This window comes from Paramisgurnus dabryanus, chromosome 15 (genome assembly GCF_030506205.2).
Source record: "Paramisgurnus dabryanus chromosome 15, PD_genome_1.1, whole genome shotgun sequence".
NCBI lineage: Eukaryota > Metazoa > Chordata > Actinopteri > Cypriniformes > Cobitidae > Paramisgurnus > Paramisgurnus dabryanus.
The window spans coordinates 8855309-8881613 of record NC_133351.1 but is presented as its reverse complement, the minus strand read 5'-3'; the positions used below and the strand labels follow the sequence as shown (position 1 = coordinate 8881613).

Genomic DNA, 26305 nt, shown 5'->3' with positions numbered 1-26305 from the left:
TGAATTTTCTTTTATTGTTTTATCTGCTCATAGTTTAAAGTTAAAATGTTGTGTGTTGTGTATATGTCATGGTCTGTTTCTTTCTCTTTTATAGTTCCTCTTAGTTCATATCTGGGACATACAGCTCTTTCTGTAAAAAAAAACATTTAACATTTCATAAGTATGACCCACTAGTTGTTCCTGTTAATGCAAAAATAAAAAATATATAATTAACTATTCTTTGACTATTTTATAAAATAGAAATAACTTTTTTGGTTTTGTACTGATTTTGGATTGGTTTTAATAAACTATAACGGTCTATGTGGTCTCTCTACCTGAGGTCTCTGGTAACGTGTTGGGTTCTGTTGGAGAGATGCTGGGGAAAGGCAATTGGAACCAATAAAACATCATTAAATCCTACTGGAATAAGACCCTAAACATGCTACGATGGGTTAAATGACCGACTGATTGTATTCGTACAGTTTTTTCTGCTGGGTTCAATGAAAACATCATAGCAACATGTCTGAAATATCTTGTGTCATATAATAAAATTAAATTTTGCATAGCATTCTACGATAAAACCCTGGATTGTGCTGTTATGTAATGGCAGGGGGCGGTATCGGACGGACCCATCGCGAGATTTCTGCTGAGTCCCAATTCGCCTACTTATACTACGAACTAAAAGTATGTACTGTTTTTGTGAGGAAAATGTACGTACTTTTGAGTGTGTAGCAAAAGAGTATGCACGTTCTGGGACGTACTTCGACGACGTCATGCAACGTGAACGACAACGTGGTTGCCTAGTTACGCACACCAAACGCAGGTCGTTTGTGAGGCGGCTGGTTATGATGTTCATGTGCAACAATGTGTGTAACGAAAGCTACTTATTTTAAAGTCAAAATAGTTAAAGTTTATAGTATAACTATTGTTTAACGTATTTTATGCTTATTTTATACTTATGTATGCAAAGCAAAAATACCGCGATGAAAATGAACCATGCTTTTACTATAGTAAAAGTTTAGTAACCATATTTCTTAATAAAGTTAACATTTGTACAGCCACAGTATTACTACAAATAAGTCAGTGTTGTTAAACTATGATTAGTGTAGTAAAAGGTGTTTATTTTCATAAGGGTTTATAGTAAGGTATAAATCTAAGACAGAAACATAAAAAGAAATACATGAGAAAGACACATGCATGACACAGTACTACAGCCATGGTACTTTATTTTCACAACATCAACCGAATATTACGACACAATGAAAGATAACTTTAATTAGGGTTAAACATTTGAATTCTTACACTTAAAAGCTGAGGGCGCATCTCCGCTGCTGCGTCTGGCTGCCACATTTACATCACCACAAAGCTCCTCCCTCCCGCACGCAATGGGTTGTGGGCAATATTAGCCGTTAGAGTGTGGATCGATCTACACTTCGAAATCTAACCGGAAATAGTAGACCATCCGGGTATCTTTGGGATACTCATTTCAACATACTACGTTTTGGGACGTACTAATTCTAGTTTCGAATACTATTTAGGACGGATAGTATGCGAATTGGGACTCAGCATTCCTGTTTGGCGTCGCACTGCCATGACGTCATGAAGGAAGGCCAATGAACTGCCGCGACAGAAGCCTGCTGCTTGTGTACAGTGACCCAGAACATCAGCTGAGGTGCTGAATGAGTTGTAGTCATGTCACTTTTAGTCCTAACATCTGCACACAGGTAAGCGCTTTATTATCTTCACGATATTTCACGACTTAGTTACAGTAAAGATGATCGGTGCTGAGGTAAAACAGCGCATTCAGACTGCACGAGACAGGTTTCTTTTCCAAAACAACCTGACAGATGTATGTCATTCAGGGACTTTTGCTAACAATCATCAATAGAAGTACACATTTCTCAATATATAAAATATATGTTATAACATGGATTTTATTGTTTTATTTTACCCTATGTAGACTACGAGCAATCTGTAGATTGCAGAGAATACAAACACACATGGTAAGCTTTAATGTTAAATATTTGAAAGTAAATGTGTTGATATGATTTATTATAACAGTAAATATTTTGCATGCTTTTTTTCTTTCCTTCCTCCTTTATGTATGTATGTATATGCTGTTTTCAGATGTCCAGTAAAATTGGATCAGAGGTTTTGTTTGAGAATGTGGGAAATGCCGGTGTCATCACATTAAACAGACCCAAAGCTCTCAATGCCCTCAATCTCACAATGATCAGACACATCTTACCTCAACTTAAGGTTTGAATAACACCAGTAACTCCTGTCAAAAACATACACCAGTCATTTATTTTATGGAAAATTATGTTAGTTTTAAATTATGAATCATATCTTGTTACTTATGGTAACCCAATTGAACTCTATTTGATGTATGTCATTTAGTTACCTGAGGTAATCTTTATTTTTGGTAGAAATGGGACAAGGATTCAGAAACCGATATAGTCATCATTAAAGGAACTGGAGGGAAGGCATTCTGTGCTGGTGGAGATATCAGAGGTAATTATGAGAACACTTAGGCACTCCAAAATCCAAAATGTAATTTGTTTGCTGATAATGTCCAACAATGGATGTACATCAATCACATCAGCATTCTTATTGTTAAACATTGTGTTAAAATCTTTTAATTAAAAAATATATAAGTTCATATTATAATTCATATTCATAGTTTCATACATAATTAAAGAAGCAATTGCTGTTTCAAGAAATTACTAATCAGAAAAGGAAAAAAATCATACTAAGTAACTATACTATATAATACTACATATGCAAATACTATATATTTTCTCATTGTTTTCAGCTGTCACAGAAGCTGGAAAATCTGGCGATTCTTTAGCTCAAGACTTCTTCCGTGAGGAATACATTCTGAATAACACCATTGGTATATTTTCAAGTATCTTCCCATTTCTAAGGGTTAACAAATTGTGTGTTTATTTGTGTTACCTGTATTAATTCTTAAACTGTGTTTTAGGTACATATCAGAAACCCTATGTGGCTCTCATTGATGGAATTACAATGGGAGGGGTAAGTTTTCATCAAACATTGTCTTGTTACATAAGATGACCACCAGATGGTGATGTCCACCTTCAATTAATTGGATGTTTTCTTGTATTTACAAAGCATAAAGCAGTGTTGCATTATAAAACATTTCCAGTGTGACCGAGTAATTCTCAATTTCAATTCTAAAATTGACTTCTCATTGTTTTGATTGTAAACAGATTCAAAAAAACCTAATAGCCATATGCCTTTTCATTCATTTTTCAATACCTTGTAGTCATATTCGCACTTATGTTTGACCATTTTGGGCTACAGTGAGGCACAATTTGAGTTATAAATCCCCTTCTAATCCTCTTAATTTCCAGCTGTACTGCATGTTTCATCCAGTTGGTGTCAGCAATGAGCTGCTCAATTCGCACAATCTTTTGGTTTCTTATGAATCACTTCACAAGTCTCACTAATAGGTTTGTTGCTTGTGTAACACTTTACATTACCATGATAATTATGTAACAGGTCTGTCTAAACAACTACAGTGGTCGTAGTAATCTATTGCCTACATAGACACCTGAAGCCCTCTAACTAAAGTGTACCCATATGTGATTAAAGCAGCACCAACTTTTGCAAGCATGACAGAGCAGTTTGAAACATGTTATAGTTTCATAGTTTAAGCTATAGGAAAGCAGACAGCGTCTTTCACCTCCTGATGTTTGATGGATCAAGCAAATTTATCAAGGTCTTTGTACTGTAGATCAGCCTATGATGATGAATACGTGCTGTAAATCATTCGGTGTACCAGAGCTATTGGGTGATGTTTCAGTGGAAAACTCTGAACTGTTATTTTGATAATCATACAAATTTCTCCGGTGCTTTTTTAGCCCCAGACATCTTTTAGGCCTTGAAATAGATTTTCCATTTACTGTTTGATGGAGGGAGTGGGGTGTAGCTGCAGGATTACAGATTATGTTTATACAGCGCTGGCAGGCAGCATTGTGTTGATATTCTTCCAACATACTTTCTACTTTTTAAAACATTTTTTATTATCATTGGCTCTCGCATTCATTTGCATGCTTAATTGGATGACTGTGTACCTCATTTTTGTGTGTGAAACATGTACATGTAAGTATCATGAGAAAGGCAACTCTGTTGTAGCAGACCGAAAGGCTTAAATCTAAGCTCACCTAAAGCTTATGTTGTCTTGCAAGCATCCGTTTTTCCTACTAGGAATGCAAATCCTCGTTTTAAAAATGACAACCTAAAGTTAAGCAGTGACACTAATACTCAACTCCCCTACACCTAAAATGATTCATGGAGAACACAATACAGTCACTGCAAAGTAAGGTGAAGTATAATATTTATTAAATCATAGAGCACACTAAATAGTTAATCTCTAACCCTACTCAAGCACTGAGACTTCTGCAATGATCACGGACATCATATGATTGTTTTCAGTGCTTCCCTACAATCTCTGTTTATGCAGACGTGTAGTAATGGTGCAAATATGCAATCGCTCACTTAGGGTGTAACATCATACCTCACGCCTTTAGTATATCAGTTGGTGGCCCAGTGTGATCTGTGAACATGTCTTTGATCTCACATACTGGCCTGTCAAAAGACCACACCTTAAATACCCTCCTGCCCGGCTGATAAGCTCATCCAGGGTATATTATCTACATATTTCCAAAAAATATTTGCTCTGGTTGTGTATTAATAAATGCCATTTTTCCTTCTATTCAAAACATCATGTAGCTATAGATTTTATGACATAGTTACATCTGTGAAGAATGTTTGTTTTTTAAAAAGGGTGAGCTATTTATTTTTAATTAGGAATTTGCAATACAAGATGGTAGTGCTGTTTAATGAGCTAAATACGTATCTTCTTATAATTAAACCTAGAAATAAACAGTCAGGATTGTAAAATGTTATTAAGATGGAATCAAGTAAACTAATACTTTTAAGTAAACGGAACCTTTAAATAAACTAATCAAATTAAATTAAGACCATTGACCATGTTCCCTTTTCTTACAGCATGCTGGGATAATCAAAAGCATTTTCATTAGTGGTCTCAGACTTTTGGTCCCCATTGTAATTGTATCGTTTACTTTGTGTTTGTGCTTGTTAGTATCTGTTTATGCTTGAGGCACTGCTTGTCTTTTGGGACCGAGTTGAAATATGGTCACCATAAATTTAATGTATTCAAATAACTTCAAACACTTTGAAAGATATGGGAAACAAGATATGTGTTCTTGCTCTTATATAATTTTTGTCTTTTTTTAATGGATTTTCCATGTAAGTTGGAAATAGCGGCTGTTATTTATCATATTATTTGACTACATGTTTGATGATAAAAAATAATCTAATATTTTTAATATCTAATATATAAATAAATATATACCATTTCATTAGATTGTAATCTATTTATAATTAATAAAAATGCAATAATACTATATATTCTACCATATGTATATTTATTTGTGACCCTGTGTAAAATCCAGGCTAAAGTCACAAAATCTGCACTGAAAAAACTACTTGTAAAATTTACTTCAAAAAATTCCTCGTAACAATTTTCACAAACTTTTTTTAAAGTAAAATGTACTGCTTTTTAAAGTTCAACTTACCTAAATCAAATAAAATCAACTTTATAATGCCTGAAACATTAATTAAATAGGTAAATGCCACTTAATTATTTTATTTTAATATTTTAGATTTACTTTTTTTAATATTGAAGCATTGCTCTCCTAAAAATATTAAATAAATCTTATTTACTGTTTTATTGTAGATTGCATTTACTGTTTGTTATTTTCTTTATGGACTTAGTTTCTCTTAGTGTTATAAATGGCTTATAACATAAATTCATAAGTCAGTCATTGAATAAACTGGATCCTCCACGTAAAACACACACAAAACTGCATTTTTGACATGCATTGTCAGCATTGTGGAGAGAAATTGTTACACAATGTTAAACACTGATTACCCGAACGGTGTCTTCACAAAATTATAATTTACAACTAAACAACATCAATAATATAAGAGCTTAAACCTTTATGACATTTTATGAACAAATTTTTTATGAGTTAAAGTTCTTATCAGTTCTTACTCTGTGAAAAAGCTTTAAAAAAAAATAAATATTGAGGCGCAAAGGATTGTGGGTATTCCTTACAACATGTTACAATTTAAGTTTATTTCACTTGAATGTTTTAGTTTAATAGTTTTTATACACTTATGTTAAGATTTTTTACTTGAATGGGCTAAAGTTTTTGATTAAAATGTACTTAATTATTTTAGGACTGTGTGCAGTGACTATAAAACAGTTAAATAATACAAGAAAATATATAATACGACTTACTATTCCCAGAAAATTAATTTTGTACATGAATTAATTGTGTATTTATTATCATTTTACTTAGAAAAATCTAGTTTTCAATAAAGGTTAAATGTAGAAATTATAAGGGGTTAATCTAATATATTTTACTATACCAAAAAGTCTATTTTTTTCAGTGTGTTTATGAGAAAACAAGCATCAAAGTTTGATTTCACTCATTGATTTCACATGCATCTTTGATATGACCATACCCAGTCCGTAGTAAAGATATCAAGGTTATATTTTTACAGAATGTTCTTTACATTATGAAGGATGATTTTATGTAGAAACAGTAAATCATAAAAAAATAGCTAGGCCATATTTAATAGCTTTCCAGTTTTTCAATTTTTATTTGTCTTTCTTGTAAAGCTGCTTTAAAGCAGGGAAACACTGTAAAAAAGTACTATACAAATCAATTTGACTTTACTTCACTATTAAAAAATATAAACGGCATTACTGTGTCTAAAAGGTAAACATCAAACCTACATTATAAAAGATGTTACCTGCTCTCTGATAAAGCTGTTTGCCCTTTTTTGTTCCTTTTGTTATAAAACATTTGATGGATGGTCTGAAGCTCTGCCAGATTAGATAACAACCAGATTAAAAATGCTCTGAAATACTTTTAGCTAAATTTATGATCTGCTGTTTTGGTAGGTGGTGTTTTTTTGGAAATGGTTCTTAAATTTCTGTCCGATTTCAATCAAATAGTTAAGTATGAATGAAAGCTCTCACTGAGTGAATGAGTTGATGCCCCCAGACATAACATGTGTTTCGTTGCAATACCAAAAAACTACAAAGTTATCAAATGAATAAAGCTATTAAGTCATAGTATTCACAGAAGAAAAAATATTAGTTTTATGGTTTTAATTGTCTTACGTTTTCTTGTCGTTGCATTGATGCCCATGTTAGATATAATTGTATCTTTTTATTGGCACATATGCAGTTCCAAATAGAAAGTGGAAACATACATGAGATGAAGGGCCATGTTGTTACATCCTTCACATGTACTGTTATTGCCATATAAAATTACTTATAACGTGATATAAAACTAGATACATGTCGGGAACAGGCTGAAAGTAAGTCATTGTTTACTGTTACAGAGTCGTCTATAGGTGTTTAGATGTTTGTTTTCATGCAATCAGAGTGATAAGTACACTTATTGTGTAAGATTTTTCGTGTAGGGAACGCGTGCCGCTCTTATCACAACATGCGTTTCAAATCCCCCATGGAGCAGAGAGTTATTGTCTTTTAATGAGCTGTCCCATTGAGAACGCAGGCCCCAGGTGTTCCCCGTAATGATCGATTTTATGATATTTATTTTGTCAAGATAGATGAATGTTTGTCAGTCATGTGTAGTGATCTAATGATTCACATCGACTGACTTTATTGAAGCGATGAGATGGCATCTATATCTAGACTCGCATAATGATTGTGTATTTATTATGAATGAGTCAGTTTGAGCTTCGAAGAACAACAATCATCTTATTCCTAGAAAAAAAGCATGCACTTTTATTTATTATTATTATTATTATTATTATATCTTATTATCTAATATAGAATCAAAAGAAATGTATGATTTTTTTTACGTTATCTCTCTTGATAGGCCATAATCTCAAAATATAATCTTAAAATGAATTGACCTTGCTTATATGCCGGCCAATCATGCAACCTAATTATTTTTGACCATCATCGCTGTGTATATAGCAGCCAAATGATTCGATGTTTCTTAGGGTTGTCTGTATTTGTAAGCATGCAAGGTGACGCATTAAATAAAGATACGGTCGGCTGTTTGACATTGGAGCTTTTGTTACTCCGTTTTTTGATTTACTGCTTCAGAGATGCCCTTAGCAATGCTGGTTTTCAAACACTAAATCACTAAACCCATTGTGGGCATGTGCTACATCATCCGTGCTGCTTAAACAAACTACTTTCTTATACATTTTTCCCTATCTTTTTCCACTTCATTTATTATTTATTAATTTATTTTTCATTAAAGGAATGGAAATGTTGTCATTATTTATTACTCGCCCTCGTGTCATTCTAACCCTTATGTTTTATAGAGGCCACATATGTAATAATTGGTCCTAAAGGTAATAATGGCCCTAAATCTAATAACGTTTCCTTCTAAACATAATAAAGGCCCTAAACGTAATAACTTTTGCCCTTAAATATAATAACCTTTGCTCTGAAATGTAATAACCTTTGCTCCTAAATGCAATAAAGGCCCTAAATGTAATAACTCTTATATTTTACACCTGTGACCCGTTTATTAAGTAGTCAATAACATTAATAACCTATGAAAGTGTACTTTATTGGCTTTATATTACATTAAATACCAAAAGCTATTACGTTTATTACATTTTGAACCGAAAATCGTTACCATATAGGACTAATTATGACATTCGTGCCCTCTGTATGCTTTAAACCTGATCCTCTTTATTTGGTGGCTGTGTGTTACCATGGTAACCCAGTTATTGATCTCTGCTTATTATGTCTCTCTCTGTTTTGCTTTCTCTCCGCAGGGCGTCGGTCTTTCAGTACACGGGCGGTTTCGCGTGGCTACTGAGAAGACGCTTTTTGCCATGCCGGAGACGGGCATCGGTAAGACTCAGTCTTTCTGCAGCTTTCGACAAATTGTCATTAATTATGCAAGATGGACGAGGATTGAATTCGCAGAAATCAATACAACTTCGTTCTCAAAATTTTTTTGCATATACTGATGACAATGAATGCACTTTGGATAAAAGTGTGTAAATATAAACGTAAAATACCATCTTTAAAGGGTTTTAAGTAAACATATGAGGCACATTAGAGGCATAAATTTTGTATTTTTATTTTATACTTAGTATTTGGATTTCCACACCCTCATATTTTCCCACTTTTTGTTTCTGATGCTAAAACTGAACAACGATAAATGATAGATGAAGATCTGCTTCAGTTGAAAATGAGTTACATCTGCCTCTAAATCAAAATGCTTAACTTTCGTAACTAAAAAAGTCCACCTTTTCCTCTTTTAGTCTCTTAATAGCATAAATATCTCCCTATCGTTCAGAGCAAAGGGTTTATGTCTGTTTTATGTGGAAACAGTATTGAGAGATAGCGTGTAGACATCTGTCTGAATAAAAGGCATGCCGAAAATGCTCAACAGATTCCCAAATCTCACTTTGCCTATGGAAGGAATTCTGTCCATGCAGTTGGTGTACCATCAATCTGCCATTGATATGTAAATGGATGGACTTGACTTTGTGCACATTGTAAAGCCAGCAAATGATTCTTGTTCTGTAGTAGATTTAATTTTATAACCGGCTCATTTGATTTACGTTTGGTCAGACTCTATACGTGCCATGGTTTCTTTTTCAGGACAGCTCAGTTTGCATTGTCAGTACATTTCTGCTGTCAATTATCTAGTTTGATATAGTTTTTCTGTACAATGAAAGTTTATAGTGAGACGGTCAGTCAAGGTAACATTCTCACTTTGGTGTACTCTAATGGTGCATTCCCACCAGCCGCGGTAGAGTAAAAAAGGGACTGGGGTGGACAGCAGCGTAACGAGCCAACACCGGGCCCCTAAGCAGGATTATCAAGGCGGGCCCTTTACTACAGCACGTGATGACGTAATGTGCACAAGCAGGCTACAATGAATAGGACAGGGCAGGATCATAGAAACATTAAATTACTGACAAAATCAGAAATAGCCTACGCGCACCACAACAAAAACATAACACTGGTGACAGCGCACCATAACATATGAAAAAACACTGCTGGTGACAGCACACTGTAACATATTGTTACTCACTGCTATGACTACACACACACATAAACCTAGGTCTAAATGCATATAAAAGATGCTCACTTACATTATAGGCTATAGCATTACATTATAACCACATTATAATTTGTACAGGAATTTTCCGGGCTTCAGTTCTGGATGGCATGATGCACACAGCAGCTCTAAACTTCAGACAAAACACAGCTCAATCATTACATACGCAGGATCGATCCATACTGTTTAAAATCATGTGTTTACTTACTGCTGCACTTTGTGCTTTGCTTTAGGTGTAGTGTTTGGGTATTTAAAGCGTTATCGTTTCTTGTTTTTGCTAAGAAACCAAAAGATACAAACCAGCCGATTTCAAACGTGCACAGAAACTCTGGGCTGTAATTGGTTGGGCTCTATCGCTAGCGGTGATTTCATTGGGCGATGGCTTGTTCGACTTCATGTGCTGCAAGAATTGACAGCCGGGTGACATCAAACTACCGCGAGAGTGATTCGCGAAACCATACGGAGGAGTTTGCTTTTAAATCGCTCTTGCGGAACTTTGATGTCATCCGGCTGCTGGTTCTTGTGGCGCCGCATGAAAACCCATGAGAAAGCCTGGGAAGAGCAGATAGTAACAAATATGTGATAGGGTCCGCCGATTGTCAATCAAATTCTTCCAGTAGGGCGGGCCCCTGATTGGTCCGGGCCCTTAAGCACCGTTTTCCCTGCTTACCGATAGTTACGCCCCTGGGGGTGGAACCTGAGGTACAAAAGTACACTTTTGTATGACCTTTGATTGTGTTTACGATGCGCAATACAATGTGTTCATGTTTTGTGTGTTAAAAAAAGTATTTTTCACACAATTTACGTATCTCTATACCGCTGTTTTTACTGTCCTAAAAACGAGCTGATGTCTTCCTTGTTCTATGAAGTCCCTCCTTCAGAAATACGTTAAGGGCTGTAGTCCAAACCGACCGTTCGCTGTGGTCTTTTAAAAGAGGAATTCTGTTAAAGAAAATATATCGCTTGGCATTGAACTTTGAGCTTTATAATTGTGCAGGCATTATTTATGCTCTAACACCAACATTACACACCAACTAAAGCTTGAAAAACGGGATCACGATTTAAAGGTTACCTTACCTAATATGGTAATTTTTCAAGAGAATGCAATATTAGTCTCTAGGGGTGTGACGGATCAACAAAACTCACGGTTCGGATCACATTACGATTGGAAAAAATGGGTTGGAAAAATCTAATAACAAATAAAGAAATTACAAACATTTAAAAAAGAACAAAGTTGCACATTAAGTAAGGTCTAAAATTTGCATTAGATACAGAAATCAATTTAAATAAATAATAACACTGTCTTTACTGTATGAATTAAATATAATTATTATTTTTTAGAGCTACAGAAATGATTTTCTCTTTGTCTTGGGCTGTTTGGTTTGATTAACATTAATGACACAGACTTAAGTAGGTTAATTGTGGTTACTGTCTCTTTAAGAAAAGCATGGACTGGTTTCTGCCTAATCTATACATCAACTTATGACTTAAACAAATGTTTTTATCAGAAAAAGAATACTGTGGAGATCATTTTGTTTTTATGTGCCCTTGTCAAGAAGTTCCTTTGCTTTTTGAAACGCGTCTCTCTGTGTATGCACTTTTGAGTGCACTTAAAGAAGCGCACACATAGATGGAGGGCGAATTGCAAACAGCGCAACATAAAAACGTTACGTTGTTTTTCATTGCTCTATTTACCAAATGTATTTTAATCGCCTACAGTATGAGACACAGCAGCGCAACTCTCTCTAAGATTTACACATCAAGAGTTCTGATTTTTGAAGGACATAGTGATGATCACGTCTGCCTGGAGCTGAGCCGGACATATTCAGCTGCATGTGCATCTATACATATAGAACACTGCTCACTTTAGCACCTTTTTGCGTTTAAATTGTTTAAAATCACTTGAATATTAACATGTACAAGCCTTTGAAACATGTTCCAATGATAAACTATTTTATTTTGTGAATAATCCGCGAATCGCATGCGAGCCGAACCGCGGGTCATGATCCGTACGGATCAGGGATCAACTGCGATCCGTCACAACACTATTAGTCTCTGGTGTCCTCCGAATGTAAAGTAGGACAGTCATCTTCATTGTTCACAGTGATCTTGCGGTAATGAGTTATGTTAAGAAGATTTAAAATAGAAATTATGACCTAACTGTGGTCTTTGGACACTTGAGGGCGGGGCCTGTGCAAAGTGATGTCAGTTTGCTCAGAAAACGACAACAGCATGTCCTATGAGACTGTTGGCAGATTTTTATCATTACAGGGTGGTTGTGCACACACACATTTGACTCAAAATTATGTTCAAACAACATATAAAAATAAAAATTATTTTGTGGTATGCTATAATCTATCTTTATGCATTGCACATGCTTTTCATATTTTCCATACTTTTGTTCCAGTAAATAATATATCAATCACACATTATGAATAGTGTGTCTGGGGCCTTGATGCAGAATAAATCATATTGTTTGTGATGTCCTTGATGCTATCGCATGTAGGCAGAGTTACACTTCAGCTATTGTAATCACTTTGGACTTTTAATGAAAGCTTTCAGCAACATTTCCTCTAGAGCTGCACAGTGTCCTTCACTTCTAAAAGTCTTAGCTGAATACTCCCTAAGGAGTTGATGGATTGGCAGAAAGTCGTTGTAATTGGGCCTGTGGCACGGCTGTTGAGTGTTTGTGCATGTGCAAATCTGTATGTGTGTGTTTAAATGAGTGAATGCTCGGCGCCTGGGCACCATCACTCGGTAATCCCATTAAGAGCTGCATTTCCCATCCCCAGCTGAATGTTCATTGGGTTTGTGCTTGTCTAATTGGTTTATTCTTTTTAGTCTCTCTAAATCGTAAATCAGTTTATATACGTATGCATTAGTGGCCAAAAGTAATTTGACAATTGACATCTTTGTTCTATATTCAAATGTTTTATGAAAGAGGCATACACATTTTTGTACGCATGTTGCATTGGTGTCTTTGGAGTATAAACAAACTCCAAATCAGCTTTGAGAAGAATTTAAGGATGCTTGGCAACACATGTGCAAAGTTTATAAAGGGATAGCCCAGAACATTGTCCACAAATATTACAACATTAAGCACATCAACTTTAAAAGAAAAAAATATTTGGAGCCTCTGACTTACAAAATATAACCACAAATGAAGATTCACAAATATTAATGCCAGATAAAATTGTTGTCAATCTATGGTTTTATAACGCCTTTTACATTTTTGTGCATTTTTTGCATATTTGAATTACATTTAGATTCCCTAATACGCTGTGCTTTGCCTTTTTGTCAAATGATTTTGTCCAATAAACACCTTAGTTTAGTCTGTTGTCCATTTTGTACCATACACCTCATATTTGATAACCTGAGGGGGCATTAAAAGCAAATATTGTACTGTACAAATGCCACCCACACACCGAATATCACTTTTGTCCACTACTGTACATACCTATCTTTTTTTAATGCATGCACTTAATATAGTACGTTGTGAATGTGTTAGCATTTAGCCTAGCCCCATTCATTCCTTAGGATCCAAACAGAGATGAATTTAAAAGCCACCAAACACGTCCATTTTCCCTAGTGCTGCAAACTAAGTGCTCTTCCGCCAAACAATAAAGTTAAAAAATTTTATCCACTTAAAGAATCGGTACATTTTATTTTGTGCCACCAAACTTGCTCATGTAACTACTTGTGTAACAGTCTTTAAATAGGGAAAACATGGAAGTGTTTGGTGGCTTCTAAATGCATCCCTGTTTGGATCCTAAGGAATGAATGGGGCTAGGCTAAATGCTAACACATTCACGGTGCGCTGAACAAAAATTAAGTGCACGCATTGAAAAAAGATAGGTATGTATTAATTCATCTAAGTTGAGGTAAGAACATAGTAAACTATTAAAAAAAACTTGGTGTTTTCCTTTAAGGGCCCATTGTATTATGTCTGACATCACGTGCCACTGCTTCCATGTCCAATGGCTTGAATCACATGCCAAAAGCTAAAAAAAATACTAACATACAATTACGGTGTGCTGTAAAACTACCGAAAACATAATTCTTACCTTAATCCTGATTCCAAAATCCCAAATGGCCAGAGAATGATTAATCTTTTATGAATCATTACCCTAAATCAGGGGTCTTCAACTAAAATTGGTGGAGGTCCAGTAAATGAACCCTCCGCACCAGCCGAGGTCCGGACGTAAAATCATAAATTGACCGCTTTCGCCAGACTAAAGAAATTAGTGTAAATATTTGTTTTATTGAACAAAATATAGTGTTATCAAGCATATTGAATAATGTTTCTTCATATGTATAAGCATAAATAATCCTTCACAAAATGCATTTCATTTTGATGCTGTTCTGTTACTGTATGTCCTTTCAGTTGCTTGGTACAAAATATCTAAATTTATCCAGTAACAATGTCTGACAAAAATATGAAGGGAACAGTGCAAAATGCATTCATCTCTAAATCTGCAAAACACACATTCATTTCCACATAACAACTTAAAAGGAAAACTAACGTGCTCTTTTCTGCTAAACTGAGAATGACAATCACAATCAATGAATACAAACCTCTCTGGCTTAATCAAATCATATCACATGTTACCTTCATTCTCATTTATTGTCTGTGCTTAACTAAATGTGAATGTTAAACACCCTCTTCTGCTTCAAGTTGCACTGGTAAAAGATCATCATCAATGCATTCATAAACACAAACAGGTAAAAGTAAACTGCCAGTTTTGGAAAACTGAAAAAGTGCAGGAAACCATTTCTCTCTTAATTTGTACGGTTCCTTCAAGTCTATAAAAATGTAAATGAGTTCAAAAGATGAAAGAATAAAAAGTCCTAGTTAAAAAAACTATGCTCATTGATCATTCTTGACATGTTTTTACTTTTGATAATGTTAACTGTTGAGAATGCTGACTCGCAACTATACGTTGAGCCAAAAATTCAGCATCCACGCACTCCTTTACTATTTCCCATCTGTAAAGGGCTTGTTATGCTTTCCTTAAATCCACTGTATTTTCAGTGAACACTCATAGATGGCTCGATGACGCATAGCTCGTTGTTAGGCAATGAGAGAGTGTGGGTCGCTCATACTGGGCTTTTAGTTCATTTATTTTTCGCACCCTTACCTCGGACTGCTGAGGGTAAGTTTCTTCAAAGTGTCTTTGTTTAGTTTCGTAATGGTGTTTAATGTCCCCACTTTTGACAACCGCAACAGACTCGCAAGCAAGATGAGGCTCTCTGCTTTCTTCCCTGCACACCTGTCTGTGACTGTTCAGGCTGGCTCCGCACTCGAAACCTGTGTTGATGTAGGACCCATATAGCGCTACTGGGCTGACCATATATGTGCCTGATATAAATAGGATTTTATAATAACGTTAAATAGCATTTGCTATTTATGTATTTTATTGTGTTAAAAGTCTTTGCGGTCCGGATGGACGCATCTCGCGGTCCGGATTCGGACCGGGGTCCGCCAGTTGGGGACCCCTGCCCTAAATGAATCATTAGTCATTACTGCTGAAATTTTTTGAGCCTACAGCAGAATTCTGTTGGTACAAAGTAACAGGTTTCCAAAAAGTTCACTGATCTTATTGGTCAGACACACAAATACTGTAGTCCCACCCCAAACTCATTTCATTGGTTGAGCCATGCAGTGTTAGGATACTTATACTATGAATAGGGGACAATGCAACAGAGTCACGTGAGGCGCTTGACATCCTGTGCACATGCACATAAACTAAAACAACCCTGAATAAAAGGTTTTTTTTCAGCGCAAATTTATGCAACAAAAGTTATGGTACAATTGATGTCAGGTTTAACTCTTTCCCCGCTGTTGATGAGTTATCTCGTCAATTAAGAGAAGACGCATTCCTGCCAATGGCGAGTTTTTATGCCAATCCATTTTGAGCTATTATCAACTAGGGGGCGCTCTTACCAACATATAAAACACTAAAGCACCTACATATTCAAAAACAGTAAATACTTGATCATCGCTCTGAATCTGATCGCTAACAAAAGTCCTTTACAAAAAGGCAATTATCTCAGCTTTTTGTTCAAAATTTTGTATTTTGAAGAAACCTACCCATATTTGAGAGGTGATAAATAGAGAAAAAATTAAGATAGGATGAAAAGTTTTTTGGTTTAAAAGCAGAGTTGTTTTATATATTATGGGGCCCTATTTTAACGATCTGAAACGCAAGTGCGAAGCGCAAAGCGCAAGTGACTTTGTGGGCGGATCTTTGGTGCTGTTGCTATTTTCCCGGCGGGAGAAATAACTCTTGCGCCAGGCGCAAATCAATAAGGGGTTGGTCTGAAGTAGGTTCATTATTCATAGGTGTGGTTGGGCGTAACATCAAATAAACCAATCAGAACGTCATCCAACATTCCCTTTAAACGCAAGTGCGCAAGTTCCATGGCGGGTTGCTATTATTATGACTGATTAACCAGGCGCACGCCAGGAGCGGTTCACAGCCGAGGAGACCGACGTTCTTGTAAGAGCAGTCGAAGGCAGAGAAGTTGTTTTGTATGGGGATGGGAGAAACCCGCACAAATCAGCGTCGGTTAAACAGGCGTGGGAGGAAATAGCCACAATTGTCTCATCAGCTGGCATCCCCAGGACGTTGCGCCGCAAGTGCTACAATGATGTCAGGAGACGGGGGAATCCCAAGCTTGCCTACATAAATCGGGCACGCCATGTAACGGGAGGTGGATCTGCCTCTATACAGGACATGACGCCAGCAGAGGACATCGCTGCGTCCACCCTCACCCCTGAAAGCCAAGAAACGCAAGCAGTCCAACCCCAAAGTACACTTACAAATCAAGTTCACATACATTAAGGTTTCTTATGAAAACATTTTAATTATTATTTACATAAAATAAACATAATACAGCCACACAACAAACCTATGAAAATATTTTAATCGTTATTTGCATGATTATTTTTTAATGCAGCCACACAAAATAAATAAAAACTATCACCACAATGATTTCACTTATCTCATGTGTTAATATTTTTTATTGTTTTGCAAAAATAACTGTTTTTATCTGTGTAGATTAGATAAGCAAAGTGTGTGCGCGTTGTGTACGCTATACATTATGGTCAAGCATGCGCCCTTAAAATAGCATAATGAGCAACGCGCCACTGACTTTAAACTAGTTTTTTTCTGGTCAGTGGCGCAATTGTTTTTTTTAAACTGCAAAATAGCATCAGGGATTGTTTGCGCCGGAACACGCCTCCTTTTTTTGCGCTGAACCGCCCAGGGAGCGCAAGTTCATTCCCTAGTTTGCCGACGTGCGTCTGTGGAGGGAAAAACCGCTTGGTGCCGGTGCAAAATACGAATGATACATGCGTCACTGACAAATTGCGCTGGGTGCAAGATAGGGCCCTATGTTTTTATATATTACTTTTTTGGAATGCATTAAACTTTTGCAAAAAAGGGGGGGGACGCTGGCGGGAAAAGATTTAATTGTTGGTCAAAAATATGTGGTTTAATTCACGTGATTTTAGAATGTGATTTTAGAAATATTTCTCTTTCCCCATTCAAGTAGATATGATTTTAGTCTTACATGACTGAAATAACTGCACAGTGGCTTTGCAAACATGGCCGCCTAGTGACATGACTTTCCAAAAGGGACTTTGGATAGATCATGTATAAAATGCTCAAACAGAACCATGGTTTTGTGAGGATCAGTTTACAAATTGCTTGCTGTAAGCAGGCTCTGCTCAATAAATTATGATTGTAGAAATAATATTTTTTTGTCATGTATATTAGAACAGCACAGTTTAGTCTTGTGCAGTATCCAAAGTGGTTTCAGTAAAACAGTTTTAAGCTCTCACGTCCACCCACAGCACAACTAACTGACACGTTCAATGTGGCACCCATCTGTGTTTTTGACAAAATTGCAACCCCCATCCCAGTGGCCCTAACTCCTCCCCTCCACCCCCATTCTGCTGATGGATTAAGGGGTTATTTGGGTCTTGAAACAGTGCTGCCCATTGGGACAAAGCGACTGGGTGAACAGCGACCGTAATCTGCATTTATGATATTACATTGGCCTCTTGGAATCAGGTCAGGGGGACATAATCCTGACACGCTTTATTCACAATTTTATCTCATGCTGGGTGCATTTAAGGACAAAAAGTGATGTGGTGCTTTTCAACATCAAGGTTGACAAAATGACATATCAATTCTAATAAACATAGCTGCACATTTTATAATAAAAGCACATTTTATAGCACTTTTTAATGATTTTTTTTTCTTTACTTTTGTTGATAAAGTATTGTTTAGGACAGTGCTTAGTTTATTTATAGTCCTTCATAGCTTTCATGTGAAAAAAAACTATTCTTCAGAACCTTTCTCATTTAGGTTTTGATTTTGAGGACCAGAGTGTTCCCGGACATAAACACACAGCAGATGTAGTGCATCACTGTATGGTTTACACAATGAATAAATGTTATTAAGAGACCCAATCTGTTTAGAAAACTGACTGTTAAATACCTTTTAGGAAAACGCCCACTTTTTCAGTGGCCTTGAGTGTTCAAATTATCTTTTCTATTCATTTTCATTCATTTCATTCTTTAAAATGTTTTTCAATTAAAAAATATTAAGCCTTGAACCAAACCAAGCATCTCTGAAATGAATCGCATGTGATTCCAAGCCAGAATTGAGAATAATAAATGTAATGTAAATAGAGTGCTGCAGAGATGACATATTTTAGGCCAAACAGGAATTTAGCAGGACACTGGTTCCCTCACCAAAAAACCCATTAATTGTATTCATAGACACTTGAATTATCGCAAAAAAAATAAGCTCTGTGTTTCACAAAAGTTTATGACACTTGCACGTTTTGTCCAACAAGATAAACTTCACAGCGTTTACTAGAAATAAATAGCTACCTTAAAGCCAAAGTATAGTCTATTTTTGTATGCAAGGGTCCACGTACAGTGTGCGTGACGCAATTTTCGTCATCAGAAGAGTGTCAAATAAACTTTACTTTGCAAGGCTGTGCGTTCGACCGTGCGCAGAAGTTCGCGTACACAAAACAGACTATACTCCAGGCTTTAGGCTACAAGCGAACTCACCACAGTCTCTCGACCTCAACGTCATCACCTAGCTTGGCTAACACAAGACCAGTCTCATAGAGAATGAGACGTGGTCTGGGAACCCTATGCTCATTTTCTCGTATTTGAGGCGTGGTTTACGAATGCCCAGAGCCGTTTATTGGGCGCTACGAATGTCTATCAAATGTGTCTGTATGCTGCTCATAGCCAATCGTTTCAATTATACCAAATGACGTATGTAGAGCAACATAAATTCAAACAACTTTAATTGGGTACGTGTGCACACAGCTGAAAGCTATGCAGCTAAACCGGTAGCTGTATATTGATATTGAAAAGCAACACAACTTAGTGGCACTGTGACAACCACAGTACAGGCATAATGACAATATGTTATAAAAAAAATACCACTTACCATTTATAAGTTAATTGTACGTCGTCGACAACGATGCCTAGCAGGTTGGTCCTATAAAACTCTGTGGCTATCATGTCATGCCATATCCAAACATCCTTCTTGGATATGAAATTGTTTAACGCCAAAAGTTGCTCTTTTTTTATAAACTTGCGTTCAAAACTACTTAAAAACACTATCTAAGGCTACATTGAAAAGTGACTACGCGTCTGCTGCCGTGTTGTATAAACAAAACTGCTTCGGTGTGTCGCATACAGTAGACGTCGTCATCGTCTTGCTGCCCCCTCCCCGTTCTGTGATTGGTTCCCTATTTCAGGGGCAAAATTGGTCCATAGTTTCCATGCTAGACGTGCAGCGTGAATAAATCCAAACAGGGAAACCCAGGCTAGTCATCACCACCAAGCTTCCAACAGCACTCTAAAACATTACTAAACCTAAAAAAATGTTCCATGTTAAAGAAGTACTCTATGGATGAATCTTTGCTGGGAATTGTGCTCATCTTGCGTTGTTTTTGAGATCATCATGTGAGTTGACTTTCAAATTCCCAGACAAAGTCTGTAATCCCATGTAGGAACTTGTAAGCAACCGTCCTTTTAAAGGCTCTTTAAAAAGCCATAAGTCAGGTGTTTTATGTTGTAGAAGAAAACGTGAAATATCTTGGCTTATGTTAACCCAAGATCTTATTTAAGGAGTTTCACCAAAACCCCATTGACTTTGGGAAAATTGCACCCGAGGTGCTGAAATGCTAACTTGCTTCCGGGTTTTGCCCTGCAGCTCTCTATAAAAGGTATGTGCTGTCCTGTAGCAGTAGAATCATTTCAAGATGTAATACCTTTTGCGTGTTTGGTCTTTATAGGCCTGTTCCCTGATGTTGGAGGTGGATACTTTCTACCTAGACTTCAAGGCAAATTGGGTCTCTTTCTCGCCCTGACCGGGTTCCGCCTCAAAGGACGAGATGTGCAGAGAGTTGGGGTGGCTACTCATTTTGTCCAGTCGGAGAAGGTAATGTGTATTAAATAGTTATGGACTGATATATTGACTGATATTTGAGAAATAACACATTTTTCTGTTTTCAAAATGTTTTGTGAATTTTGTAAGAAGTCGTGTTTAAAAAAAATTATTTCAATCATTGATATTACTTCAACTTTAATCTTCGACATAGTCTACTACGCAGTCAACATAAAAGATATCAGGTTAAAATCATAGACTGTAAAAAATATTGACGTAGTGTCCGTGACGTCACCCATAGTTTTGTGAAGAGCTTTTTTGAAGCCAATAGTAGGTGCTCCCTGGGGTCGCCATCTTGGCCGCGCGTCACCACGCATCACTCGCGGATAACCGAAAATGGGTAAAGAGGCGGGACATGGGTGAAGCTGAGGTGGCTGGTTGCTGAAACCACGCCTGCCTAGCTCGACTCTGGTGGCAGTTCACCCGTCACTCAAATGGCCACTCCCTTAATTATGCAGAACTTTAAGGTTTAAATTTAAACGGATGAGTTACAAAAAAATTCACCCCCCTCACACATAGTTGTCATGAAGGGCAATATATATGTATATATATATGTATGTATATATATATATATATATATATATATATATATATATATATATATATATATATGTATATTCAGACCATTGTGATGCCATTACCAACATAAACCGTTTTGAAAGAAGATTAAAATAAAAATTCAAGAAAATTATAATTGTAAGGGTGCATTACTGGTCCTACTGGGCTTTTGGACCGCAGTTTTTGCTTCTAATGCTGAAATGAGAGAAGGTACTCAGAGAAGAGGACTTAGTCAGCGTTTCTCAAGCTGGCCAGTGAGTTCTCGGCAGCAGGGGGCGACTGAGCCCTGACACTACGCCCAGTTTACGTGCCAGAGGTGAAAACGAAGATCAGAGCTTGGGGCTGCTGGAGAAGCGTACAAGCCTACACACACCTCTTCTGGCCAAGGACAGCCAACCAGCAGGAACTGGCATGTGTACTAGACAGAAGTGACTTGTGTTAAAAATAACTGAATTCGCCTCAGTGGACAGGCACATAGTTTGCACTGCAGGACGAGTTGCCGTTCCGTTTTATGCATGACACCGACAAATAATGCGTTTGTAATATTGTAATACCGTTTGACCATATGCAGCACATGGGGCTTGCCATGGTTAAAGACAAATATAAGTTTTTAATTGTAATTTCTAGGATTGGTAAAATAATCTGGAAATAATCATATTAAGTAGAATGTAGGTAAATATGGAAAAAGTTTGATTTTGCTACATTGTGGGCACTCTGGTAGGATTAAATATACAAATGAACTAAGTATAAGCATGCCACGTAGAACCTATTACAGTTATAATATACACTGGACATTTGATACACAGATCTCAATGTCTCAGAAGTGCTATTTATAACAGGATGTTTTACAAGGTTCTTCGTGATGGTGACTGCGGGGCTATAGAGAAATGCAGACATCATGTCTCATAGTTGAGTTCTGTATGGTGTGCTGTTGGAGAGTGGCTGAATGACCCGAAGGATGATGATAATATCTAGACAACAAAGTGTCTGATATAATGAAGAAATGTCAGTTTAATACAATGCAATAATTGTAAATGAGATTGCAGGACATTAATGAGAAAAAGAAAGTGCTTTAAAAGATTACTCAACTTTCATAAAACAAAAATCCTGATAATTTACTCCTCCCCCATGTCATCCAATATGTTTATGTCTTTCTTAAATTTCAGTGGAGAATAAATTACGTTTTTGAGGATTTTCTCATTTTAATAGACTTTATGAAATTAAAATGAAAATCGTTTCGCTGAATAAGACCTGTATGCCTTGTTTGGGATCGTTTAAAACCCTTGAAGCTGCGTTGAAACTGAAATGTTAAACTGCATTAAAACTGTGAACTGTTGAGGTCCAATAAAGTCCATTAAATTGAGAAAAATCCTGGAATGTTTTTCTCAAAAAACTTAATTTCTTCTCGACTGAACAAAGAAAGACATAAACACATTGGATAACATGGGGGTGAGTGAATTACCAGGATTTTTGTTTATGAAAGTGGAATATTCCTTTAAAGGGACAGTAAGTAGTATTTTCCCCAATCTAGTGGTGAAATTGTATTTTGCCTTCAAATGAATAGTGCTCTCTAGCGCCTCGGTTTTTCAAATGCGTGTTGCAACTACTGTAGCCGTTATGTACTCACTGATCTTGTCTGTTTTAGCTGGTTCACGTGTTCTGAACGGAAACGCGTTGTGTTATGTAGGGTTCACATCAGACGCAGTAAAGGCGGCAAACGCGAGTGATGTTAAGTCAATGCAAAGACGCGAATAGGCATCCTGCGGTGCGCCGTGTTAACCAATCAGGACCTTGCTGTAGTAGTGACGTGATTACAGAAAGCGAGCGGAGTAGGGATTGACCGATATGGATTTTTTTTTAGTGCCGATACCGATTTTTGTTTCATCAGCCTTAGCCGATGACCGATACAGGCTGCCGATTTTCTTGAGCCAATATTTGGAGCCGATACTGCTTTTGCTCACTCAATTTACATGGCACGATGATGCCAAATTTCTCAATTTTAAAAAAGTTACATTTATTGAACTTAAAAAAAAAACTATATTTAACAAATAGTAAAAAACAGGTGAGGGTGCTATGGAACCATGAACTGCACTCTCCACAAGACGAGGAACTATCACCAAAGGATATTGATTTCTAGCACTTTACTACTACAAAGTTGTTTTTAGTCACATGAACTGCAATCGCTCGCGGCTTTCAGCACTCTGTCTGTAAATAATGCAAGAAAAAATTGGCGAACACAGCAGCCACATATCGGCCGATGCCGATACACATAAAACCCGCAAATATATCGGTCTATCACTAGAGCGGAGTCGCAGAAGCCCCTCCCATGACACGAATTTCCATGTGAATGTCTCGAATGACTAGAATTTCACGCGAATGAAGCGGGTAAACTTATGCTACGTACACACCAAACGCGGGACATTGCTTTTACTTGATTTAGATTACTCGCAGGATTTAACTTCATGTCATGCAAATTTTTTGCTCGGGTTGAATATTTTCAACTTGGGTGAATACGAGTTTGAGGCGTTTAGCGCGTGTTTTCGCGGCAAATGCGCCGCCCATATCGCGTCATTCGCATCGCCCCACCCGAGAATGTGTCTGATCAATGTGTATGCAATCTACTCGTGCAAATCGCTAAAATCGTATCTGGTGTGAACCCACAGTTAAAATGTTCAAGCGTCCCACTACGCACGAATAGCGTGTTTTTGCCGCCTCTACCGCGGCTGGTGTGAATGCACCTTTAGGCTAGTGATTTTTGTCCCTCTCTGCTATTATAGTTATATGAGGTCATTTGACACCAACGAGGACATATTTATGAATAAAGACATTGATTTTGACTAATACTTAAAAAACTACACATTGTCAATTTAAGGCAGCATAATTGTGTTTACTAGGTAGAACAGCTGGAGTGCACAAACAGTATGATGTTTTAAAATCTTGTCTACATAGATTTTGGAAGAGAAGCGTACGCTTAAAACACTGGGTTGTCTTCAACCCATACACTCTTAAAAGTAAAGGTGCTTCACAATGCCAATAGGTTGAAACAACCCAACATAGGTTCATTTAAAGTAACCACCGGCTGGGTTTGTCCATATTTACTCCTAGCATTTGCAGTGTAGCCCGTAGTCTCCACCAGGAAATAGTTTGTTAACATTGGGGTTATAAACAGCATCTCAGAGCACACATCCCCTATCAGAGAGCACATCAGCAGCCTGTTACTGTACATGACCTCTTCTCTGATTTAAATAAAGATTGCCCAATGTTTCCCTCCTGACAGATTGCATCTCTAGAGAAGGATCTTGTTGACCTCAAGTCTCCATCTATCAGTGATGTGACCCATCTACTAGATTCTTATCAAGAACTGGTACGTGCCAACAACATGATTTTTAAACAGTCTCTGCTGGATATTGGACATTTACAACCTGTGGTCTGTGCTTACTGTTACACCACACAGCGGTGGCCCCTACAGTATTTACAGTAAGCTGTCACTGTAGTTCATTTATACACTTGGCTGATGCTTTTATTGAAAGCAACTTACAGTGCAATACAAGGTAACGCAATGCTCAACTACCAAGCTTTACAGGAACACAGCGACAGCATGCAGCACTGATACATGTAATTTCAGTGGATTGTTACAGGTTGAGTCAGGTTTGAAATAACACAATCCAAGCAAAAATGTGACCCTGTCTGTTAAACCCAGATTATGGTCTCATAATCTGACTATGAGATGAGGAGCATCAATGTTTAATTTCATGCAATGATTTCACATCAATTCAATCTTTGACATAGTCTTCCTTAGTCAGGGTTTCCCACAGCACTTTGCAGTTCGGGTGGCCCGCCTATGCTGGGGAACCCTACCGCCTTATCTGAGTTTGCTGCACAAAAGGCCGGCAAGTGCATCTCGGAGAATAGCGTGGACACGCTTCACATCGCGAGCAGGCACACGACCAAAATGAGAGAAAGAAAGAGAGGTGGTCCACTGTCGCTGTCTGAAGGATTGACCTTCTGGCAAATGCCAAAGGTGCCGGGCCATTTTTATGTGGGCCGGTGAGATTTTTTTCTACAATATAGGGGTACGCGGACGCAGTAGCGAACTGGTCATCTGGAGCACTATATTAAAAAATACAGATAATTAGCAAAGCCAGAGATCCAAACTACTTAACTTTAGCTGAATTTTGCCATTTTAATTTAAAAATGAAATTTAGATTATTTGTTTTCACAGACAGAGTCACTAATGAGGTAAAATTGTTATTTATGAGCTATTAAATTATGAGTGATCCTTGCAATTGTGCAATTAATGCATTATATAAATTTATAAATGAACATAAATGCACTTATCACAGTAAAGTTTTGAGTAAATAAGTTTAACTCTTTGATTACTGTCAAGGTCTGGTTCAAAGTCCCCTGCTGTGTTTTACTACACTCATTACACTCATGTTGTGTGCTCTATATCTTAGCCATACAGATTTATGACCATCTTTGGTTAATGGTATGTGTGTGTCGAGTAGATGTGTTTAAGAGGAAAATATCGTAACTCATTTTTATGTCACAGCGCATTCTAGAGAACCTGGAGAGGGAAATGTAGCTTTTCTTACTTATTTAAACTTTTAGGATGATCTCTTAAAGTAGTCATAGCATGGAAATCTGACTTTTTCCATGTTTAAGTGCTATAATTGGGACCCCGGTGTTTCTTCTGTCAACCTAGAAAACGTGAAAAAGATCAACCCAGTAACTAAGTTTTGGAAAACCGTTTTATACAAGCATGTGAAAATTAGGTCGTTCAGATTTCGCCTGTTTTTTGATTTGGGTAGCAAGGCCAATTACAATAATACCGCCCCTTAATCTGCACTATCCAACCACGGCACTGCCATTTAGTGCAGAGAGAAAGAGAGAGAGAAAAATAATTGACAGCACAATTCAGTTTCAAATGCAACAAACCACCATCATTGTGATCGGTGTTTGCAGTTCATCAGCTCATTTGCATTTTAAAGGACACATCCAAAAACTGCACATTTTTGCTTGGACTTACAAAATGGGAATTTTAACATGCTGTTATAAATTATCTTTGGGATATTTTGAGCTGAAACT

The 26305-nt window shown here is 37.0% G+C and overlaps 1 protein-coding gene across 1 annotated transcript in view; it reads left to right on the top strand.

Annotated features, from left to right (window-relative positions):
- Positions 1-1259: 1259 nt before the first annotated feature.
- The window catches only part of hibch (3-hydroxyisobutyryl-CoA hydrolase), a 37853-nt gene continuing 12807 nt past the window's right edge, over positions 1260-26305 (top strand). Inside the window, exons 1-9 of the mRNA XM_065252101.2 lie at positions 1260-1703; positions 1940-1982; positions 2107-2238; positions 2409-2493; positions 2795-2875; positions 2966-3018; positions 8872-8950; positions 20508-20653; positions 24495-24581. Of these exons, the coding sequence (XP_065108173.1) occupies positions 1672-1703; positions 1940-1982; positions 2107-2238; positions 2409-2493; positions 2795-2875; positions 2966-3018; positions 8872-8950; positions 20508-20653; positions 24495-24581 (738 nt within the window). The 5' untranslated portion in view covers positions 1260-1671. The remainder of the gene's footprint in view (positions 1704-1939; positions 1983-2106; positions 2239-2408; positions 2494-2794; positions 2876-2965; positions 3019-8871; positions 8951-20507; positions 20654-24494; positions 24582-26305) is intronic.